The sequence below is a fragment of the Entelurus aequoreus genome, linkage group LG08, assembly GCF_033978785.1.
Source record: "Entelurus aequoreus isolate RoL-2023_Sb linkage group LG08, RoL_Eaeq_v1.1, whole genome shotgun sequence".
NCBI lineage: Eukaryota > Metazoa > Chordata > Actinopteri > Syngnathiformes > Syngnathidae > Entelurus > Entelurus aequoreus.
Window position 1 is genome coordinate 80,300,762 of NC_084738.1, and position 20,484 is coordinate 80,321,245.

Consider the following 20,484-nt stretch of genomic DNA (forward strand, 5'->3'; position numbering starts at 1 on the left):
TGCAGCCTTCATTGTTCATTAAAAAAATTGCAAAAGATGTCCAGAATACTGTGGAATTATGAAATGAAAACAGAGCTTTTTGTATAGGATTCTACGGGGTACCATAACTTCCGTTACTCGGACTTCGTCACGCGCATACGTCATCATACCGCGATGTTTCAGCCGGCTATTTCCCGGGAAGTTTTAAATGTCACTTTATAAGTTAACCCGGCCGTATTGGCATGTGTTGCAATGTTAAGATTTCATCATTGATATATAAACTATCAGACTGCGTGGTTGGTAGTAGTGGCTTTCAGTAGGCCTTTAAGAACGGTTGCTGAATGGGGCCCACAGTGTGTAGACAGAAAAGGGAGAATGGAGACATTTTGGTGTACAAAGTAAAGATAAAGGTGAAGTTGTAACACTGAAACACCCTCAGGAAGAGCTGCTTTAAGACATGGCTAGCTAGCTAGCAGCTAACATCCATCCTCAGTGTTTTAGCTACTTTTGAATCACTAATCCTCGCCTCCATGGTGACAAATAAAGAAAGTTTCTTACAAGTATCATTATCACTGGAGGACGAGGAATAGCTAAACATGCTTCACTACACACCGCAGGAGGATACAATAGCTCAACGGCGTCACAATGTAAACAAATGCCATGGGTGGATCTACACCTGACATCCACTGTAATGATACCAAGTACAGGAGCGTATCTAGTCGATACTATGATTACATTGATATTTTTTATCGTCACAAAATCTTTTGTCCTTTTTTAAAAATGTTATTTATGTTTATAAACTCAGTAAATACGTCCCTGGACACATGAGGACTTTGAATATGACCAATGTATGATCCTGTAACTACTTGGTATTGGATCCATACCTAAATGTGTGGTATCATCCAAAACTAATGTCAAGTATCAAAGAAGAGAAGAATAAGGGATTATTACATTTTAACAGAAGTGTAGATAGAACAGTAAATGAACAAGTAGATTAATAATAAATGTTTACAGTTTGTCCTTTATAATGTGTACAAAATAATAGGTGTATAAATGACACAATATGTTACTGCATACGTCAGCAGACTAATTAGGAGTCTTTGTTTGTTTACTTACTACTAAAAGACAAGTTGTCTAGTATGTTCACTATTTTATTTAAGGACTAAATTACAATAATAAACATATGTTTCATGTTCCCTAAGATTTGTTGTTCAAGTAAAGCCAATAATGCCATTTTTTGTGGTCCCCTTCACTTAGAAAAGTATCGATATACATTTTGGTACCGGTACCAAAATATTGGTATCGGGACAAGGCTAGGACCTTGTTGTATCGCACCAAGAAGCTCTGCATCCGAGTCTTTGTATTGTATTGTGTTAAGTCTGATGTTGGCGCCGTTCCACATTTAATGGACCTTGTTGTTTTACAACATCAAGATTACAGAGAGACGTTGGCCTTTGGCTACAATCTGGCACATTAACATGTTTTATGTTCACTAATGTGCATTGTCCCATCTACCAAAAAAAGACGTGTCATTGTCAATTTCAGGGTTACAATAGTGTTATGAAAACGTACCTGGGGATAGTTGTAGACTAAATGTTCTTCTGTGTTTATGACCATTAGGTCTAAAATGGCGACAGGTGCTGGTGGTGGAGGCTCAGCTCTCAGCTCAGTGTGCCATCGCCCAAAACCTACTATATACAAAACAGATCATGGGAAAGTGATAGTGGGAAGATGAACTTTTAAATTTCATTGTGGGTTAAAATTAAGACTTTAAAAGCCTACTGAAAGCCACTACTACCGACCACGCAGTCTGATAGTTTATACGGCCGGGTTAACTTATAAAGTGACATTTTAAATTTCCCGGGAAATATCCGGCTGAAAACGTCTCGGTATGATGACGTTTGCGCGTGACGTCACGGATTGTAGCGGACATTTTGGAACAGCACGGTGGCCAGCTTAAGTCGTCTGTTTTCATCGCAAAATTCCACAGTATTCTGGACATCTGTGTTGGTGAATCTTTTGCAATTTGTTTAATGAACAATGGAGACTGCAAAGAAGAAAGCTGTAGGTGGGATCGGTGTATTAGCGGTCGGCTGCAGCAACACAACCAGGAGGACTTTGACTTGGATAGCAGACGCGCTATCTGACGCTAGCCACCGACCGCACCGATGATCGTGGTGAAGTCCTCCGTCGCGCCGTCGATCGCTGGAACGCAGGTGAGCACGGGTGTTGATGAGCAGATGAGGGCTGGCGTAGGTGGAGAGCTAATGTTTTTAGCGTAGCTCTGTCGAGGTCCCGTAGCTAAGTTAGCTTCAATGGTGTCGTTAGCAACAGCATTGCTAGGCTTCGCCAGGCGGGACAGCGTTAACCGTGTAGTTACAGGTCCAGGGTTTAGTTCGGTGTCTCCTGATAGTAGAAGTAATAGTAGTATTGTTGATCTTCTGTCTATCCTTCCAGTCAGGGGCTTATTTCTTCTGTTTCTATCTGCAGTTAAGCACAATGCTATCACGTTAGCTCTGTAGCTAAAGTGCTTCGCCGATGTATTGTCGTGGAGATAAAAGTCACTGTGAATGTCCATTTCGCGTTCTCGACTCTCATTTTCAAGAGGATATAGTATCCGAGGTGGTTTAAAATACAAATCCGTGATCCACAATAGAAAAAGGAGAAAGTGTGGAATCCAATGAGCCAGCTTGTACCTAAGTTACGGTCAGAGCGAAAAAAGATACATCCTGGCGTCCTGCACTGCACTCTAATCCTTCACTCTCACGTTCCTCATCCACAAATCTTTCATCCTCGCTCAAATTAATGGGGCAATCGTCGCTTTCTCGGTCCGAATCACTCTCGCTGCTGGTGGGAATGATTGTAAACAATGTGCAGATGTGAGGAGCTCCACAACCTGTGACGTCACGCTACTTCCGGTACAGGCAAGGCTTTTTTAAAAGCGACCAAAAGTTGCGAACTTTATCGTCGATGTTCTCTACTAAATCCTTTCAGCAAAAATATGGCAATATCGCGAAATGATCAAATATGACACATAGAATGGATCTGCTATCCCCGTTTAAATAAGAACATTTCATTTCAGTAGGCCTTTAAGCCATGACGAAATTGTTTGGCTGACAACAAATCATTTCTCATCTCCGTGGATTGAGGAATCCAAGCAAGTTTTATTTGACATCTGCCCTAATAGCACGCTGAGATGTGTCGCACACAAATAACATTAAAGACTGTCTCAAGGTTTTAAATGAGTGTGGCGACAAAACCCCACGGTTTGTTTCCCATCACTTGGATGAGTTGCCACCTGTCAAGTTTGGCAACTCAGCCGAATGGAACAGCTGAGCCAAGAAGTCTCTGGCCTGAGGAAGGCTTTGGAACTGCAGGCAGAAGGGGACTATTGTTGCAAACATGGATCGCAGAGTGACGGAGGTGGAGACACGGTGGACATCGGGTAACGAACGTCGGACTGTCACCTGTACCGCATGAGAAGAACTCCAGGGGCGGATGGAGGAGTCATCGCCCCCGGCCGTGAATCCTCATTCCGGGGGTCTGGACATCGGGATCACCAACGCGTCTCACGGCAACGACCGGCGCTTCTGGATGTGGCCTTCACATCGCCACGATCGCAACTGCAGTCCGCACAGTGAAGCACGGTTGTAAAGAAGGGACGCAAGTCGGGGGCTCATAAAGTACCTGTACCATTTAAACCCAGCAACAAGCAAGCTCACCTCAGACGTGAGCATAGAAATATCGGAATTATTGGAACTGGTACTAAGCCAAGGCTGCCCTTTGTCACCGATTCTGTTTATAACTTTTATGGACAGAATTTCTAGGCGCAGTCAGGGCGTCGAGGGGATCCGGTTTGGTGGCTGCAGGATTAGGTCTCTGCTTTTTGCAGATGACGTGGTCCCGGTGGCTTCATCTGGCCAGGATCTTCAGCCCTCACTGGATCGTTTCGCAGCCGAGTGTGAAGCGACTGGGATGGGAATCAGCACCTTCAAATCCGAATCCATGGTTCTCGCCCGGAAAAGGGTGGAGTGGCAACTCCGGGTTGGGGAGGAGATCTTGCCCCAAGTAGAGCAGTTGAAGTACCTCGGAGTCTTGTTCCCGAGTGAGGGAAGAGTGGATCGTGAGATCGACGGGCGGATCGGTGCGGCGTCTTCAGTAATGCGGATGCTGGATCGGTCCGTTGTGGTGAAGAAGGACCTGAGCCGGAAGGCAAAGCTCTCAATTTACCGGTCGATCTACGTTCCCATCCTCACCTATGGTCATGAGCTTTGGGTTATGACCGAAAGGACAAGATCACGGGTACAAGTGGCCGAAAGGAGTTTCCTCCGGCGGGTGGCGGGGCTCTCCCTTAGAGATAGGGTGAGAAGCTCTGTCATCCGGGAGGAACTCAGAGTAAAGCTGCTGCTCCTCCACAGGAGCCAGATGAGGTGGTTCGGGCATCTGGTCAGGATGCCACCTGAACGCCTCCCTAGGGAGGTGTTTAGGGCACGTCCGACCGGTAGGAGTCCACGGGGAAGACCCAGGACACGTTGGGAAGACTATGTCTCCCGGCTGGCCTGGGAACGCCTCGGGATCCCGCGGGAGGAGCTGGACGAATTGGCTGGGGAGGGGGAAGTCTGGGCTTTCCATCCGACTTTGGATGCTGACACGCTACGGGAATATTTATCCCATACATCAAAGAATGTAACAGTGACGTGTCGTAAAATGGAATCTGCCAGTAGCAGGTATGGCTCTATTCACATTACTGCTGAATGGAACAATCTTGTTGACATGTAGGACCCAAAACTTTGGCCTGACAGGACTTATGTCCGCCGCTACTATGAGGCCCGTGGTCCTAAGGTTTTTGGTAAGGAGTGAAACGTCATGTTGCTCCACGTGAGAGCCAGTGTGCAAGGTAGCTGCACTGATAGGAACTTATAACTTTTGATGAACATCTGTGTTGTGTCTTACAATGTGCGGGGGCTGCGTGTCGATCACAGCCAAACTGATAAATCACGCAGAGTTGTGGTGGACAAATTGATGGACAGTTGTGACATTCTGTGCGTCCAAGAGACGTTCCTGGCTAAGCAAGACCTGGAAAGACTCAATTGTATACATAGTGACTTTCTTGGTGCAGGAGAATCTACAACTGACCTGAGGGGGGGGGGGGGGGGGGTGGGGGGGGGGGGGGGTCCAGGGGGGGGTCGCTACAGTGTGGAATAAGAAATATAACCAGCTTATTAATATTATAACTACAGTTTTGACCAAAAACTGTAATTTCCCGACTACTGATTGTGATCAGAGCATCAACACAGCTTGCTAACATATTCCACTTCAACTCTGCCTGGCGAGAGGCACAGATTCGCTAAAATAAGCGAACTGAAAGTGCCGAAAAGCCGGGGGCTAACTAGCTAAATGCTAGCTCAAAGCCGTTGCCCAAAGCTAAACACCAAAAAGGGAGGAGTTGGACATATTTTAAACGCTTCTGACCACACAAGTGATCTACAAAAAAGCCTGACAAAGCTCTGGCCGCTGCAAAATACGAGAAAGCGAAAAATCTTTTTGATGTTTCCAAAAAGCATACCATGAATTGATTAACGTGGAGCCCGACTTAAACAAGTTGAAAAACGTAGTAGGGTGTTACCAATTAGTGGTCAATTGTACGGAATATGTACTGTACTGTGCAATCTACTAATAAAAGTCTCAATCAATCAATCAATCAATGCAGATTCCGTGGAAAATGGGCGCCTTGAGGAACGCCTCAGTTATGTCAATCACAAGTTTGGATGACATGTCAACAGAAAAGATTTGTAAGTTTTTGTGGTCCAAATTCCTTTCCCGTGTTTTTTTCTTTTTTTTAGGAACTTTTCAAGTTTTCTTGTAATCAGACAAAATTTTTGGTAAATTAGATGCAATTTTATCAATTTTTTTTTAGAAATTTGCAGCGAATAAGTTTGTCTACCAAGTTTTGGACTGAACTCGGGTGCCAGTATGGTGTCATTCCTAGGCCCGATTTGGCCCCCGGGTTCGCCTAAAAGTATACGTAACCGAGTGTTTTTGAGGTCTACAAAAATACATGCGATAGGTTCACGGTCTTTGACGTTGACAAAAAGGTATGCAAGTTCTGTGAAAGACCAAATTGTCATGGTTTTTAAAAAAGTGGATTTCAATTTGAGACCCTAAACCAGGCCTGGGTAATTATTTTGACTCGGGCAGAAAATAATGTGTCTGGGGGCCGGAATATCTAATTTTTAGGAACACTAATACAAAACCTCACTCTGATTGAATGCTAAAAACGTAATGACCGCCTGAAAAAATGGAATGTAATGTAAAAAAATTTTTACTGAATGAGAATGCACATGTAAATAAAGAATGTGTGATTTACAATATTAACTAAGAAGGATAAAACACTGAATATTGACAACATATAAACGTCACACCCCCTCTCCATCCACATATGCAAAAAACACAGCGAAATACGAACGCGAAGGGTAAAAAATAAACCCACCCACAATCTGATACATCACTAACTTCTAGAACTTTGTTGTGAAAATCTCCTTCCGCGTCTGTCCCCGACACCCACATTTCAGGCTCTGGAAACACTCTGTGGAAACGCTCCCCACCCACACTGCTTGGTCTGAGCTGCTGTGACTTAGATGACCATAGCAACTAATTAGATGACCATAGCAACTAATTAGATGACCATAGCAACTAATTAGATGACCACAGTAACTAGTACATCATGCAAAAGCGCAGATTCCAAGACTTACGGTCATTAGAAAACATCACTGCACATCACCATGGCAGCTACAGTTTCCATCTTAAAGATCTACAAACCCCGTTTCTATATGAGTTGGGAAATAGTGTTAGATGTAAATATAAACGAAATACAATGATTTGCAAATCCTTTTCAACCCATATTCAGTTGAATGCACTACAAAGACAAGATATTTGATGTTCAAACTCATAAACTTTATTTTTTTTTTGTTGCAAATAATTAACTTAGAATTTCATGGCTGCAACACATGCCAAAGTAGTTGGGAAAGGGCATGTTCACCACTGTGTTACATGGCCTTTCCTTTTAACAACACTCAGTAAAGGTTTGGGAACTGAGGAGACACATTTTTGAAGCTTCTCAGGTGGAATTCTTTCCCATTCTTGCTTGATGTACAGCTTAAGTTGTTCAACAGTCCAGGGGTCTCCCTTGTGCTATTTTAGGCTTCATAATGCGCCACACATTTTCAATGGGAGACAGGTCTGGACTACAGGCAGGCCAGTCTAGTACCCGCACTCTTTTACTATGAAGCCACGTTGATGTAACACGTGGCTTGGCATTGTCTTGCTGAAATAAGCAGGGGCGTCCATGGTAACGTTGCTTGGATGGCAACATAATGTTGCTCCAAAACCTGTATGTACCTTTCAGCATTAATGGTGCCTTCACAGATGTGTAAGTTACCCATGTCTTGGGCACTAATACACCCCCATACCATCACACATGCTGCCTTTTACACTTTGCGCCTAGAACAATCCGGATGGTTCTTTTCCTCTTTGGTCCGGAGGACACCACGTCCACAGTTTCCAAAAACAATTTGAAATGTGGACTCGCCAGACCACAGAACACTTTTCCACTTTGTATCAGTCCATCTTAGATGAGCTCAGGCCCAGCGAAGCCGACGGCGTTTCTGGGTGTTGTTGATAAACGGTTTTCGCCTTGCATAGGAGAGTTTCAACTTGCACTTACAGATGTAGCGACCAACTGTAGTTACTGACAGTGGGTTTCTGAAGTGTTCCTGAGCCCATGTGGTGATATCCTTTACACACTGATGTCCGCTTGTTGATGCAGTACAGCCTGAGGGATGGAAGGTCACGGGCTTAGCTGCTTACGTGCAGCGATTTCTCCAGATTCTCTGAACCCTTTGATGATATTACGGAGCGTAGATGGTGAAATCCCTAAATTCCTTGCAATAGCTGGTTGAGAAAGGTTTTTCTTAAACTGTTCAACAATTTGCTCAGGCATTTGTTGACAAAGTGGTGACCCTCGCCCCATCCTTGTTTGTGAATGACTGAGCATTTTATGGAATCTACTTTTATACCCAATCATGGCACCCACCTGTTCCCAATTTGCCTGTTCACCTGTGGGATGTTCCAAATAAGTGTTTGATGAGCATTCCTCAACTTTATCAGTATTTATTGACACCTTTCCCAACTTCTTTGTCACGTGTTGCTGGCATCAAATTCTAAAGTTAATAATTTGCAAAAAAAAATGTTTATGAGTTTGAACATCAAATATGTTGTCATTGTAACATATTCAATTGAATATGGGTTGAAAATGATTTGCAAATCATTGTATTCCGTTTATATTTACATCTAACACAATTTCCCAACTCATATGGAAACGGAGTATTTGGGAATGTCCGGCGGGCCTTAATTTGCCCAGATCTGCCCTAAACCATGCATGTTTTCTTAAAGACTGAAGAAGTGTAAGAACACACGCATGTTTGCTCTGTCCAAGAGAAAAACGTCCGCGAGGGTTTCGTAAGAAGCGGTCTTCAGTACGCACAAGAACCCCAGCCCTTTTTTTGAAAAAGATCTCTTGAACATGTGGCAGGACAACCCAAACTTCCAGCCGTCCGGCTCGGCTCCCAAGCTGGACCAGGTGCAGGGTCAGGTGAACGAGGTGAAGGTGATCCTGAGAGACAACATCGACAAAGTGCTGGAAAGAGGCGACCGACTGGACGACCTGATCGGCAAGACGGACGACCTGCAGGCCTCGGTCGGCTAGTTCCCACGCTCGTTCACGCCATTTCAAAATATATCGTTTGTCCCTTTGTTTTGAATATTGTGTTCTCCCACCAGGCCGACTCCTTCCAAAGGACCTCCACGCAGGTGGCCAGGAAGTACTGGTGGAAGAACATCAAAATGATGATCATAATCGGCGTGGTGGTGCTGGTCGTCCTCATCCTCATCATCCTCTTTGCTACCAATGTTATTTAACTCAATCGCCCTACGTCGGGAGGCCTGGAGGAAACTGATTGTTAAACACTCCACACCACCTTCTCCCACTAAATGAATTATTTTACCAAGGTTCAGAAATCCATGTCGTTTTATTGGTTTCTCACACTTGCCTATGTTGGATACATTATCCATGTGTGTGTACAGTGGAACCCTGATTTACCAACCGCGCCATTTGCGGACTTTTCCATTTACACACTTTTAGATGGAGCCAATTGTGCCTCTGTGTGCCAACGTTTATTCTGCGTTCCTCCTGCAAATAAGAAAAGCAGGGCTCCAGCTTTTCACGTCACTTCTCAACACCGGTTTTCTGTGTTTCTACGCCTTTTGTCAAGTTTTGTCCATTTTGCTGACTCGATGAGTTCCCGAAACTCAACAAGCGGGCGCGGAAAGAAGGGAGTACATTAATGGAGCTCACAAGCATGGGAGAATTGACGAAGCGAGCTTCGTACCGCAGCAAGTTTTGACAGTTTTCTGGAAAAAGATGCCAGAGCAGACTTATTTCACCGCGGAGGAACGGACGCTACCTCTCGTTCCCTTTTCTTCTCTCAAGCTTCCTGTGCTGATGTTAATATGGTTGTTAAACTTAAAGGCCTACTGAAAGCCACTACTACCGACCACGCAGTCTGATAGTTTATATATCAATGATGAAATCTTAACATTGCAACACATGCCAATACGGCCGGGTTAACTTATAAAGTGCAATTTTAAATTTCCCGGGAAATATCCGGCTGAAACGTCTCGGTATGATGACGTATGCGCGTGACGTAGTCAGTTAAACGGAAGTATTGCTACCCCGTAGAATCCTATACAAAAAGCTCTATTTTCATTTCATAATTCCACATTATTCTGGACATCTGTGTTGGTGAATCTTTTGCAATTTGTTTAATGAACAATGAAGGCTGCAAAGAAGAAAGTTGTAGGTGGGATCGGTGTATTAGCGGCGGACTACAGCAACACAACCGGAGGACTTTGTTGGATAGCAGACGCGCTAGCCGGTGACCTCACCTTGACTTCCTACGTCTCCGGGCCCTACGTCTCCGGGCCGCCGACCGCATCTGTGATCGGGTGAAGTCCTTCGTCGCACCGTCGATCGCTGGAACGCAGGTGAGCACGGGTGTTGATGAGCAGATGAAGGCTGGCTGGCGTAGGTGGAGAGCTAACGTTTTTAGCATAGCTCTGTGAGGTCCGGTTGCTAAGTTAGCTTCATTGGCGTCGTTAGCACAGCATTGTTAACCTTCGCCAGCCTGGAAAGCATTAACCGTGTATTTACATGTCCACGATTTAATAGTATTGTTGATTTTCTATCTATCCTTCCAGTCAGGGGTTTATTTCTTTTGTTTCTATATGCAGTTAAAGCACGATGCTATCACGTTAGCTCGTAGCTAAAGTGTTTCACCGATGTATAGTCGTGGAGATAAAAGGCACTGTGAATGTCCATTTCAGAGCAGAGCAGAGCGGAGCAGCTTTATTTGTCCATTCTTAACATGTACAAGACAAATAAGAACTGAAATTACATTTTCGGCACAATCCCGCTAAACAGGGAGACAAGACGGGACCGCCAACGGATCAGCCACTTAGGGCGCTCCTTAAAACAATCGCGTTCTCGACTCTCATTTTCAAGAGGATATAGTATCCGAGGTGGTTTAAAATACAAATCCGTGATCCACAATAGAAAAAGGAGAGGGTGTGGAATCCAATGAGCCAGCTTGTACCTAAGTTACGGTCAGAGCGAAAAAAGATATGTCTGCACTCTAACGTTCCTCATCCACGAATCTTTCATCCTCGCTCAAATTAATGGGGAAATCGTCGCTTTCTCGGTCCGAATCGCTCTCACTTCTGGCCGCCATCACTGTAAACAATAGGGAACTTTGCGGAAATGTTCAGCTGACTACGTCACGCTCCTTCCGGTAGGGGCAAGGCTTTTTTTTGTCAGATACCAAAAGTTGCGATCTTTATCGTGGTTGTTCTATACTAAATCCTTTCAGCAAAAATATGGCAATATCGCGAAATGATCAAGTATGACACATAGAATAGATCTGCTATCCCCGTTTAAATAAAAAAAATTCATTTCAGTAGGCCTTTAAGGATGTGTGTGATTTCTGATCGTTTGTGAGGGCACCAAAACGGATTTATGTGGCAAATTGGCTTGTTGTTTTTGTTTAATAAAGAGAAAGTTGATTCATCCTTGTTATGTTTGCTTGATATACAGTACTGTATGGCACTTTATATTGTGTTCAAAGTGTACAAACCTTTGCTAATATACGGACTTTTGTCCAGGCTGAAACCCACTATTGATATTTACATTGTTTCTTATACAAACTTTGTGGTTTAACAAGAACCAATCCAGTTGGTAAACCGAGGTTCCACTCTAAATGTTCTATGTAAGACTGATGAATACGTGTCTTTGCTACCACAAGGCTGTAAATAAGTGTCTCTATGTCTACGTAATAAATGAAGTGATTCACAAACAGCACGAAAGGACGTTAAGTACTAAAAACAAAAGGATGAGAAGAAGGTTAAAACATCGAAATAACTGGCAAAAAAAATCCCAAAAAAGCTCCGTGGAATAAAGAAGAAAATGTGGGGGACAGTGCTCTTCAGTTTAGTTTCTTACAATCAGGAAGAGGGCGACGTCGCTGCGGCCCTGCACCCCCCCAGCCAGCCTCGTCGCTCCGACACCTGAAAAAAAGACAGCAATGTCAGCTCCGGACACCTTTTCACACCATAAGTCAACAGGAAAAGGCGTGTGGAAAAAAAAAAAAAGAGTATATATTAACATTTAACACTTTAAATAGCAAAGATCTTGAGTTGAACTAGAAGGAAACCTTTGGTCAAAAAATGCACATTTAAAAGAAAAAAATAAGGAACATTCCGTGCAAATTTCTGTAAAAATATGCTTCTTGTATTACATTTAAAATAAAAAAGGTTACAGGTTACACAGAGAAGACACGTTTTTCCCCCAACACAACAGCAGCGTCCATAGAAGCTGTTAGCTCATGGACAAGAAACAAGCAGCTTACGTCAGGAGTGCAAATACCTTTAAAAGGAGCAAATACTTATTATTAAAATATTATTATTATTACTTGTGGAAGGGGGCCTGTAAAGAATGACCATTACAATGTGCATAAAATTAACCTTTACACCACGTACGGCTGCAAACGAGTCAAAAACAGAACCAAAAAAATCCCAAGAGAAAAACATGGGAAAGGAAGGTGAAAGCTGCACGTTTTGTCCCATATGGTTTGAGTTTAGAAATGCGGATACAGGATGTTGTGAGACCATACCAAACGGCAGCAATCGAGAGCGTATGCTTCTCGTACCCGGTCCGCATTGAGCGGGCCCTGAGAGTATCTGGGAGTCAGCTCATGGCCTGCAAGGAAGCTCCGCTGGCAGGTACAAACAAGGTATGTCAGAGTTAGGAGACAACATACTTCCTTTTCGCTTTCCTTGTACATCCTTAACTTTGCAGTAGTAGCGCTTTCTTTACCTGTTAACTTTACACTTAAAAGAGAGAAGAAACAAAAAGGACAAAAAAATGGTGCAAAGGGAAGGCTGCGGGGGGGGTTAAAATAATGTTACCACTACTGTAAAGCACTTTTGACGGTGCTGAGAAAAAGAAAATGTATAAATTACATTACCAAACAGTTAATTAATGCCACTAGGTTACGTTTTACAGGCAGGGATGCGATTTTGCGGCCTACATACCTGCTTTGGGTCTTGGGAGGCTTTCCACGCGCACTTTAGTACGGCCGGTAGCTGTTGCTGTGAACAGGGCGCCGTGGCGACTTGCCGTAGCCAAGGGGCGGGGCTGCGAGAGAGGTAGAAAATGACACAAATAAATAAAAACATTACATAAAGTGGTCCTGAGTGTGTGTGTGTGTGTTTGTGGGGGGGGGGGGGTTAATTCTGCCTAAATTGGCTTTCTGTCATTTCGACTCTATGTCACTGTCCTGTACAGTCCCCCCAGCAATTTTCCACCTACCTTTTTTGGGGGAATTTTGCTTATCGTTCATAATCATTATGAGAGGCAAATGGTGGTTTTTTTTTTGCATTCTAACATGTAAAAATCGACTCATTCTTGGAAGCTAGCAATGCAGCTAACGGGAGCAATCAATTCTACCTCTAAATCACTTTAAAAATGCAATCAAAAAACCGTCAACAATACTTCATTTACGTTATGTTACCTGTATGATAACCAAGCTGTAGCGACATTATTGTTGTAAGAGTGAACACAGAGGAACTATTTTTTCTAACGTAGTAACACATTGGCATGTTTCGGCATTAGCCGTAATAGCTAACTACGGCGCTTGTAATGCACAACACAATGTGATAAGACCCCAGTCTGTACTGCCTTAAAAACATGAACAATCACAGTATCTGTAAAGTATTATTTCATGTTTTGTTTGTACACAGCTAGCCAGAGAGTGCATGTACTGTAGTTGTAATAACACGCATGATCAATATAAAGTGTAACTCATTCAATGGACAGTATTGCGTTTGGTCCAGCTGGCCGGGGACATTTTCTCCCCGTTTATTTGGGTAAGCACTCCATTTATGTCGAAATAGCTTGGCTTCAAATTCCACATTTACAGCACCAAAGGGACTTTCACCTCACTCTCCCCCGGCTTCGGTCTGCTCCAACATCTCACCCTTCCTTTGTGCTCGCTTCCAGAAGCAGCATTTCTTCCTCAGTATATTCAGCTTCAAAAAGATACGGTTGTGAATCTTCATTTGTCCCAAAATAGTCGTCTTCGTTGTCTGTTACCAAGTCTTCCATGACATGAACACACGCACGCCCTTGTTTCCAGAAGTAGCAAGTGCGTTGCTATGGAAAGGGAAATCAATGCGAAGGAAGTCAGTCCGGGTATTGATTAAAATTACTAAAATACGGTAAATATTGTACATATTACATATTGTCATTAAGGTGTCTGTTACTACATTATATATATACTTGCAGTGTGTATATTGTACATATTATATATTGTTATGAAGGTGTCTGTTACTACATTATATATAAATACTTGCAGTGTGTATATAAAACCTATTACATATTGTTATGAAGGTGTCTGTTAGTACATTATATATATATACTTGCAGTGTGTATATTGTACATACCAAATATTGTTATGAAGGTGTCAGTTACTACAGTATAAATATACTTGCAGGGTGTATATAAAACATTACATATTGTTATAAGGGTGTCTGTTACTACATTATATATATACTTGCCGTGTGTATATTGTACATATTACATATTGTTATGAAGGTGTCTGTTACTACATTATATATATTTACTTGCAGTGTGTATATTGTACATATTACATATTGTTATGAAGGTGTCTGTTACTACATTATAAATATACTTGCAGTGTGTATATTGTACATATTACATATTGTTATGAAGGTGTCTGTTACTACATTATATATATACACTTGCAGTGTATATTGTACATACCGTATTACATATTATGAAGGTGTCTGTTACTACATTATATATATACTTGCAGTGTATATATTGTACATATTACATAGTATGGTGTCTGTTACTACATTATATATAAATACTTGCAGTGTGTATATTGTACATATTACATATTATTAGGAAGGTGTCTGTTACTACATTATATACATACTTGCAGTGTGTATATAAAACATATTACATATTGTTATGAAGGTGTCTGTTACTACATTATATACATACATATACATACATATACATAAATATATATATATATATATATATATATATATATATATATATATATATATATATATATATATATATATACACACTTGCAGTGTGTATATTGTACATATTACATAATATTATGAAGGTGTCTGTTACTACATTATATATACACTACCGTTCAAAAGTTTGGGGTCACATTGAAATGTCCTTATTTTTGAAGGAAAAGCACTGTACTTTTCAATGAAGATAACTTTAAACTAGTCTTAACTTTAAAGAAATACACTCTATACATTGCTAATGTGGTAAATGACTATTCTAGCTGCAAATGTCTGGTTTTTGGTGCAATATCTACATAGGTGTATAGAGGCCCATTTCCAGCAACTATCACTCCAGTGTTCTAATGGTACAATGTGTTTGCTCATTGGCTCAGAAGGCTAATTGATGATTAGAAAACCCTTGTGTAATCATGTTCACAAATCTGAAAACAGTTTAGCTCGTTACAGAAGCCACAAAACTGACCTTTCTTTGAGCAGATTGAGTTTCTGGAGCATCACATTTGTGGGGTCAATTAAACGCTCAAAATGGCCAGAGAAAGAGAACTTTCATCTGAAACTCGACAGTCTATTCTTGTTCTTAGAAATGAAGGCTAGTCCACAAAATTGTTTGGGTGACCCCAAACTTTTGAACGGTAGTGTATACTTGCAGTGTGTATATAAAACATATTACATATTGTTATGAAGGTATCTGTTACTACATTATATATATATATGTATACTTGCAGTGTGTATATTGTACATGTTACATAATATTATGAAGGTGTTTGTTACTACATTATATATATATACTGTACTTGCAGTGTGTATATTGTACATATTACATATTATTATGAAGGTGTCTGTTACTACATTATATATATACTTGCAGTGTGTTTACAAAACGTTGGAGGGTTTTGAAATTTTAGAGACTTTGAAGGCTACAACGATGACTTCCATTAGCCGCATTTTCCAAGCGTTTTTTTTTATCCTCTTTAAAATTCAAAAGAAAAAAAAGGACCTGTGTTCTTGTTGACCATGAACAATAGGCAAAATTCCAAAAAAAAAGTGCAGTTCCCCTTTAAAGGCTAAATAAATTACAATGTTTACATATATTGTTTGCTCTATTTTTCAATTGTTGCTGCTCATTGTATTACTACAATGTAACACAGGCCGCACTTTTTAAACACCTGCTACTTGTATTATTCTGCCCTCCCTGAAATGTTGCAACCTAGTTTGGCAGCTATGTAAACAATTCGTTAAATTAGAGATGAAAAAACATCCGATTTGAGGTTGTTTATTAATAGTCTCCACAATGAAGTTACACAGAGGACAATACAATAATATACACATCAAGTGCACACACATGTAGGGATGAGCACTGTTCACTTTTGAACCCATACGGTACCAATTCTCAGGACCTGGGAATCGATACCCAACACCCAACGGCACAAATTTTCAGCACTTTTGTGTGTGTTAATAAATATTGTTTTTTGATAGTAAAATCAAATTGTTTATTGTTCTCATTTGCAAGTATGACATTAAGTGGCAATTGCAGTTATTGGGAAGTGAATTATATTTATATAGCGCTTTTCTCTAGTGAGTCAAAGCGCTTTACATAGTGAAACTCAATATCTAAGTTACATTTAAACCAGTGTGGGTGGCACTGGGAGCAGGTGGGTAAAATGTCTTCCCTAAGGACACAACGGCAGTGACTAGGATGGCGGAAGCGGGGATCGAACCTGGAACCCTCAAGTTGCTGGCAGTGAGAAAGGGGCTATTGCTTTCAAGAAGACAAAGCACCATCCAGGAGTTCATCGTTTATTATCTTTGGAAGGCGGAACAATGTGCTCGTCCCACTACGCGTTGTCGTTTATACTGTAAATGGACATGGGAGAAATGTGGGAAAATGCCGGCTTTTGACAGGAAGTAAAAAAGGCACTTACTGCTGTCGTCGCCGTATCCGTAGTAGTTGCCGTATCCCGAGTAATCGTAGTCGCCATACCCTCCGTATCCTTGGTTACCGTAGCCATAGCCTTGATTCCAGTAGTTGCCGTAGCCCTGGTTCCATTGTTGACCGGGACCTGGGAATGCATTTTTTTTTTTTAGAGTAAGAATCTCTCCCATGATTAATGAGCACAAGTGACTCACCGCCGCCCCTTCCTCGAGACCGAGTGGCGTACCCTCCTCTTCCTCCCCAGTACTGCTGCTGCTGGTACTGCTCCTTGGACATGGCCTCCTTCACTTCACACTGCCAGGAGGCAACAAAGGGTTGTATTACCGTCAATTCCACATTTTTTTTCTTTCCCCTACACTTTGAACCCTGCGGCTTATAAAACGGTGAGGCGAATTTGTGGATTTGACGGCCATAAAAATACACTGCAAAGGAGTGTTATTGTTTGTGCCATGACGTCATCTTTTGGACGAGTTTGCTCACTGCGGTTCAAAATGTGCTTCCTGTCTCTGCTTTAAACCGGAAGTAAAGCCGTCCATTGCGCTTCTATTCAAAAGGATTCTTCATCACTCTTTGTCATTCTTACTTACTAAACCGTCCCATGTGTGATGTCTGTAGGAGTGTTTTCACGCAGATTTGTACCTGCTATCGTAATGTAATCAATTTATATAATATATATATTATGCCAACACGTTCCAGTGTTTCCCATAAACTGCCAAGATACCTGTGGCGGTGGGGGCGTGGCTATGGGCGTGGTCACCATGACATCATTGAGTAATTTGCATAATTTACTACAATGATTTGATTTTCTCTAAAAAGGCTCAAAAAATGTATACTTACTAATTAATAATAACAGTTTTGTTTTAAACGTCCATCCATCCATCCATCCATTTTACAATATAATTACAATACTTTATGTACATATTTATATACAGATTTGAACAATAAGTTATTCACTGAAATATATTTATTAATTGTGGTTCTTACAAAAAATATATTTTATAAAATATAAAAGCTAAAATGTCTCATAAAGCTCTGCCCCTTTAATTAGTGCATACTAAATAATTTAACTTTAGCCTACTACTACAACCATATTATTTACCAGCAACATAAAGTGAAACAGAGGCAGAGGTGTCCTGCCACAGTCAGTAACAAATAAACAGAAAACAGTAGTGGTGGTAGATAGACACAGAGCTTCATCAAACATCTGATCCACTGAACAAAGAGCTCCAAAAATCTTGAACTTTAGACTGCCATCAGTTTTACTCCCTACACTTAACCATGTGTTTCCTACTGCCTGCAGACTTTGCACCCTTTGTTATATACACATGTTGTGTTTCTAATATAAATACATTTAATAAAGTCAAATACAATTAAGGCAACAAGAGAAGTATCCTACACTTCTCTTTTGTAAAGTAAATCTGAACAGCCGATATTGGCATCTACATCAACTATATGATTTGCCTGAGAAGCTGGAGAGGACAAAAAAAAAATAAAAAAAAAAAAATTGTTTTTTTAAATTTTATTTTATTTGTGGCGGACGGAATTCTTTTGTGGCGGGCCGCAACAAATAAATGAATGTGTGGGAAACTCTGCGTTCACAACTGTCTGTGTTAGTATTATTAACTCACAGTGGCATTCAGTTTGTATTGTTTCAGGTATCGTAAATTCACCAAAACGTCACCGTGGAGTTATTGAGTCTGCTTGCGCAGCAAGTGGGTCTATGACGATGACTTCTGTTTTGTTTGATCAGCCGTTTTACTGCCCTGTTACAGACACCGTTTGGAAACACTTAAGGTATGTAAATAAACATTTACTAAATATTTGGTGCCGGTATATATCTCCAGTTTATGGTTAATTGCGGCTTATACCTATGTACAAATATTTATTTCTCCAAAAATTTGCTGGGTGCAGCTTAAATACCAGTGCGCTGGATAGCCCGCAATTCACAATATTTTGTTATGGGAATATTTTCTCCTCCTTTGGGCAAAAGGGAAGGCCTTAGAAATGACTAGCTTTGGCCTTCGTTCTGCTCGAAGAAGATAAACACAATGAATGCACTTTGTGTTTGTTATCTATTTACTCTCACACGCATATATTATTATCATTAATAGTGTCATGTAGTAAATAGAATAATTGTATATAAGTTATCACACAACTTGTTTTCCCATGAGTTCAGGCTGCCCTGCGAGAAGACAAAAGCTGTCTTTGTTCTTATCAAGCAAAAGGCCTCCCGCTTATAAACCTCCACTGTGTGCGATGGGATGCGACGTGGAGGTGTCGGTTTCTTTGATCTATTGGACAGCCACAGGAAGACCTTGTCATGACCCCGAGGTCCACAAAGCAGAGAGGGGGAAACCTGACACCGCTCCAGGCACCTTTTCTTTGAACTGTTTATGACCCCCATCCCCTTTGGACAGGGGTTGGCAATTAATTTTTACCGAGGGCCGCATGAGCAACCAGAGCACTGCTGGAGGGCCACATCAACAATATTTCAATAAAATTTTGCTCAATATGATTTTTGATATATACCGTAAGATAGATAATAATAATTATTATTATAAATAATAATAATTATTATTATTAGTAGTAGTAGTAATAATAATACTTTCATTTAACCTAACTTAACTTTATACCAAAAGCACTGCTTTGGAAATCATTTGTACCCCTTTCAGAGATCACATTTAGTTCCCCTTAAACATCCTCATGTTGCACAATGAAATGTAAGCATAGGATGAAATGTGCATTCCTGTAACTTTCTCTAGTAACAGCATTCCATGATTAATATAAATAAGTTAACATTAATAATAAATGACAGTAAAATAAGCACACGTATGACTGAGGAGTCATGGTGTAACTTTGTATGGAGTTAGAGTTGTCCGACTTTTTGTGTGGCCATAAACGCACCAGTGGTTTAGTGGTATGCGTGTTGGTGACAGATGACAAGTTGGTTTTGGCCTGGTTTGTAAGGCAGAAAATAACTACTTTTTCGAGATAAGAAGTGTTTTACTCATGTTTTTGGTGTGGTTATGGCCGAATATAAACAGTTTTGCTCAATAAAGTGATCGATATAATTCCTGGCCTCGAAGCATCTCGATAGTAATAATTGAACGGTGTTGACGAACACCGTTAGTGCCGCTTGTTGTCACTGTCACTCAGAGTTGCATTGCAAAATTACACAGAATAAATGTGTTTATTTTGTTTAGAATTCAGATGGGATTTGATTTGGTGTGCGGCATATATTTGCTGTGCACAGAGGACGCTTGAGCAGTGCGCAATTGCGCAGGCGCGCACCTTAGAGGGAACGTTGCTTGGCAGTCCATGTCTTGTTGAAAACACGCCATTCGTCATCAACTTTTCTCTTTTTAGCGTCTCGGGTGTAACCGGGCATCACTTGTCGCTGTGCACCTTCACTCACATGTTACACACGGACATACGGCCATAAATAACACTTTTCAAAATAAAAGCAGCACAGTTGTATTGCGCGCACGACATAGATGTTTTTTCAACTTTAGTCTGTAATTTGTGATTGCAGCTGTTCACATTCACTCACAATCACACACGCGCATACGTCCACACGGAAGTAATACAAATAACGCTTTTCAAAACAAAAGCAGCACCGTTGTATTGCACACTCGACATAGATACTTTTTTAAATGTATTTTGTAATTTATGATTGGCCTCACGTGGGCCGGACAGGGACGCACAAAGGGCCGGATGCGGCCCGCAGAATGCCCAGGTCTGCCTTAGGAGCAGCTGCGTAATGTAATGTAATGTAATCAGAAAATGCCCAAATAAAGGAGGAGCGCATTGGGACTGCCTTCAGAGCGTGG

General features: G+C 41.4%; 2 protein-coding genes across 5 annotated transcripts in view; one reads left to right on the top strand and one right to left on the bottom strand.

The window, feature by feature from the left end:
- The window catches only part of si:ch73-234b20.5 (uncharacterized protein LOC449923 homolog), a 15,823-nt gene extending 4,334 nt beyond the window's left edge, over positions 1–11,489 (top strand). The window contains exons 2-3 of the mRNA XM_062057367.1: positions 8,570–8,734; positions 8,818–11,489. Of these exons, the coding sequence (XP_061913351.1) occupies positions 8,570–8,734; positions 8,818–8,955 (303 nt within the window). The 3' untranslated portion in view covers positions 8,956–11,489. The remainder of the gene's footprint in view (positions 1–8,569; positions 8,735–8,817) is intronic.
- LOC133656330 (heterogeneous nuclear ribonucleoprotein D0-like) overlaps positions 8,370–20,484 on the bottom strand; it is a 21,293-nt gene continuing 9,178 nt past the window's right edge. The window contains exons 5-9 of one of the 4 annotated variants that reach the window (XR_009827124.1): positions 16,849–16,948; positions 16,644–16,781; positions 12,682–12,784; positions 12,261–12,362; positions 8,374–11,655 (exon numbers count right to left, since the gene is read on the bottom strand). Coding sequence is in view for 3 of the 4 variants with exons in the window: in XM_062057365.1 (XP_061913349.1) it covers positions 12,717–12,784; positions 16,644–16,781; positions 16,849–16,948 (306 nt within the window). In the remaining variant the exon portion in view is untranslated. Of the gene's footprint in view, positions 12,363–12,681; positions 12,785–16,502; positions 16,576–16,643; positions 16,782–16,848; positions 16,949–20,484 lie in introns of those variants that run through there. The other 3 variants (XM_062057365.1, XM_062057363.1, XM_062057366.1) reach the window with 3 other exon arrangements.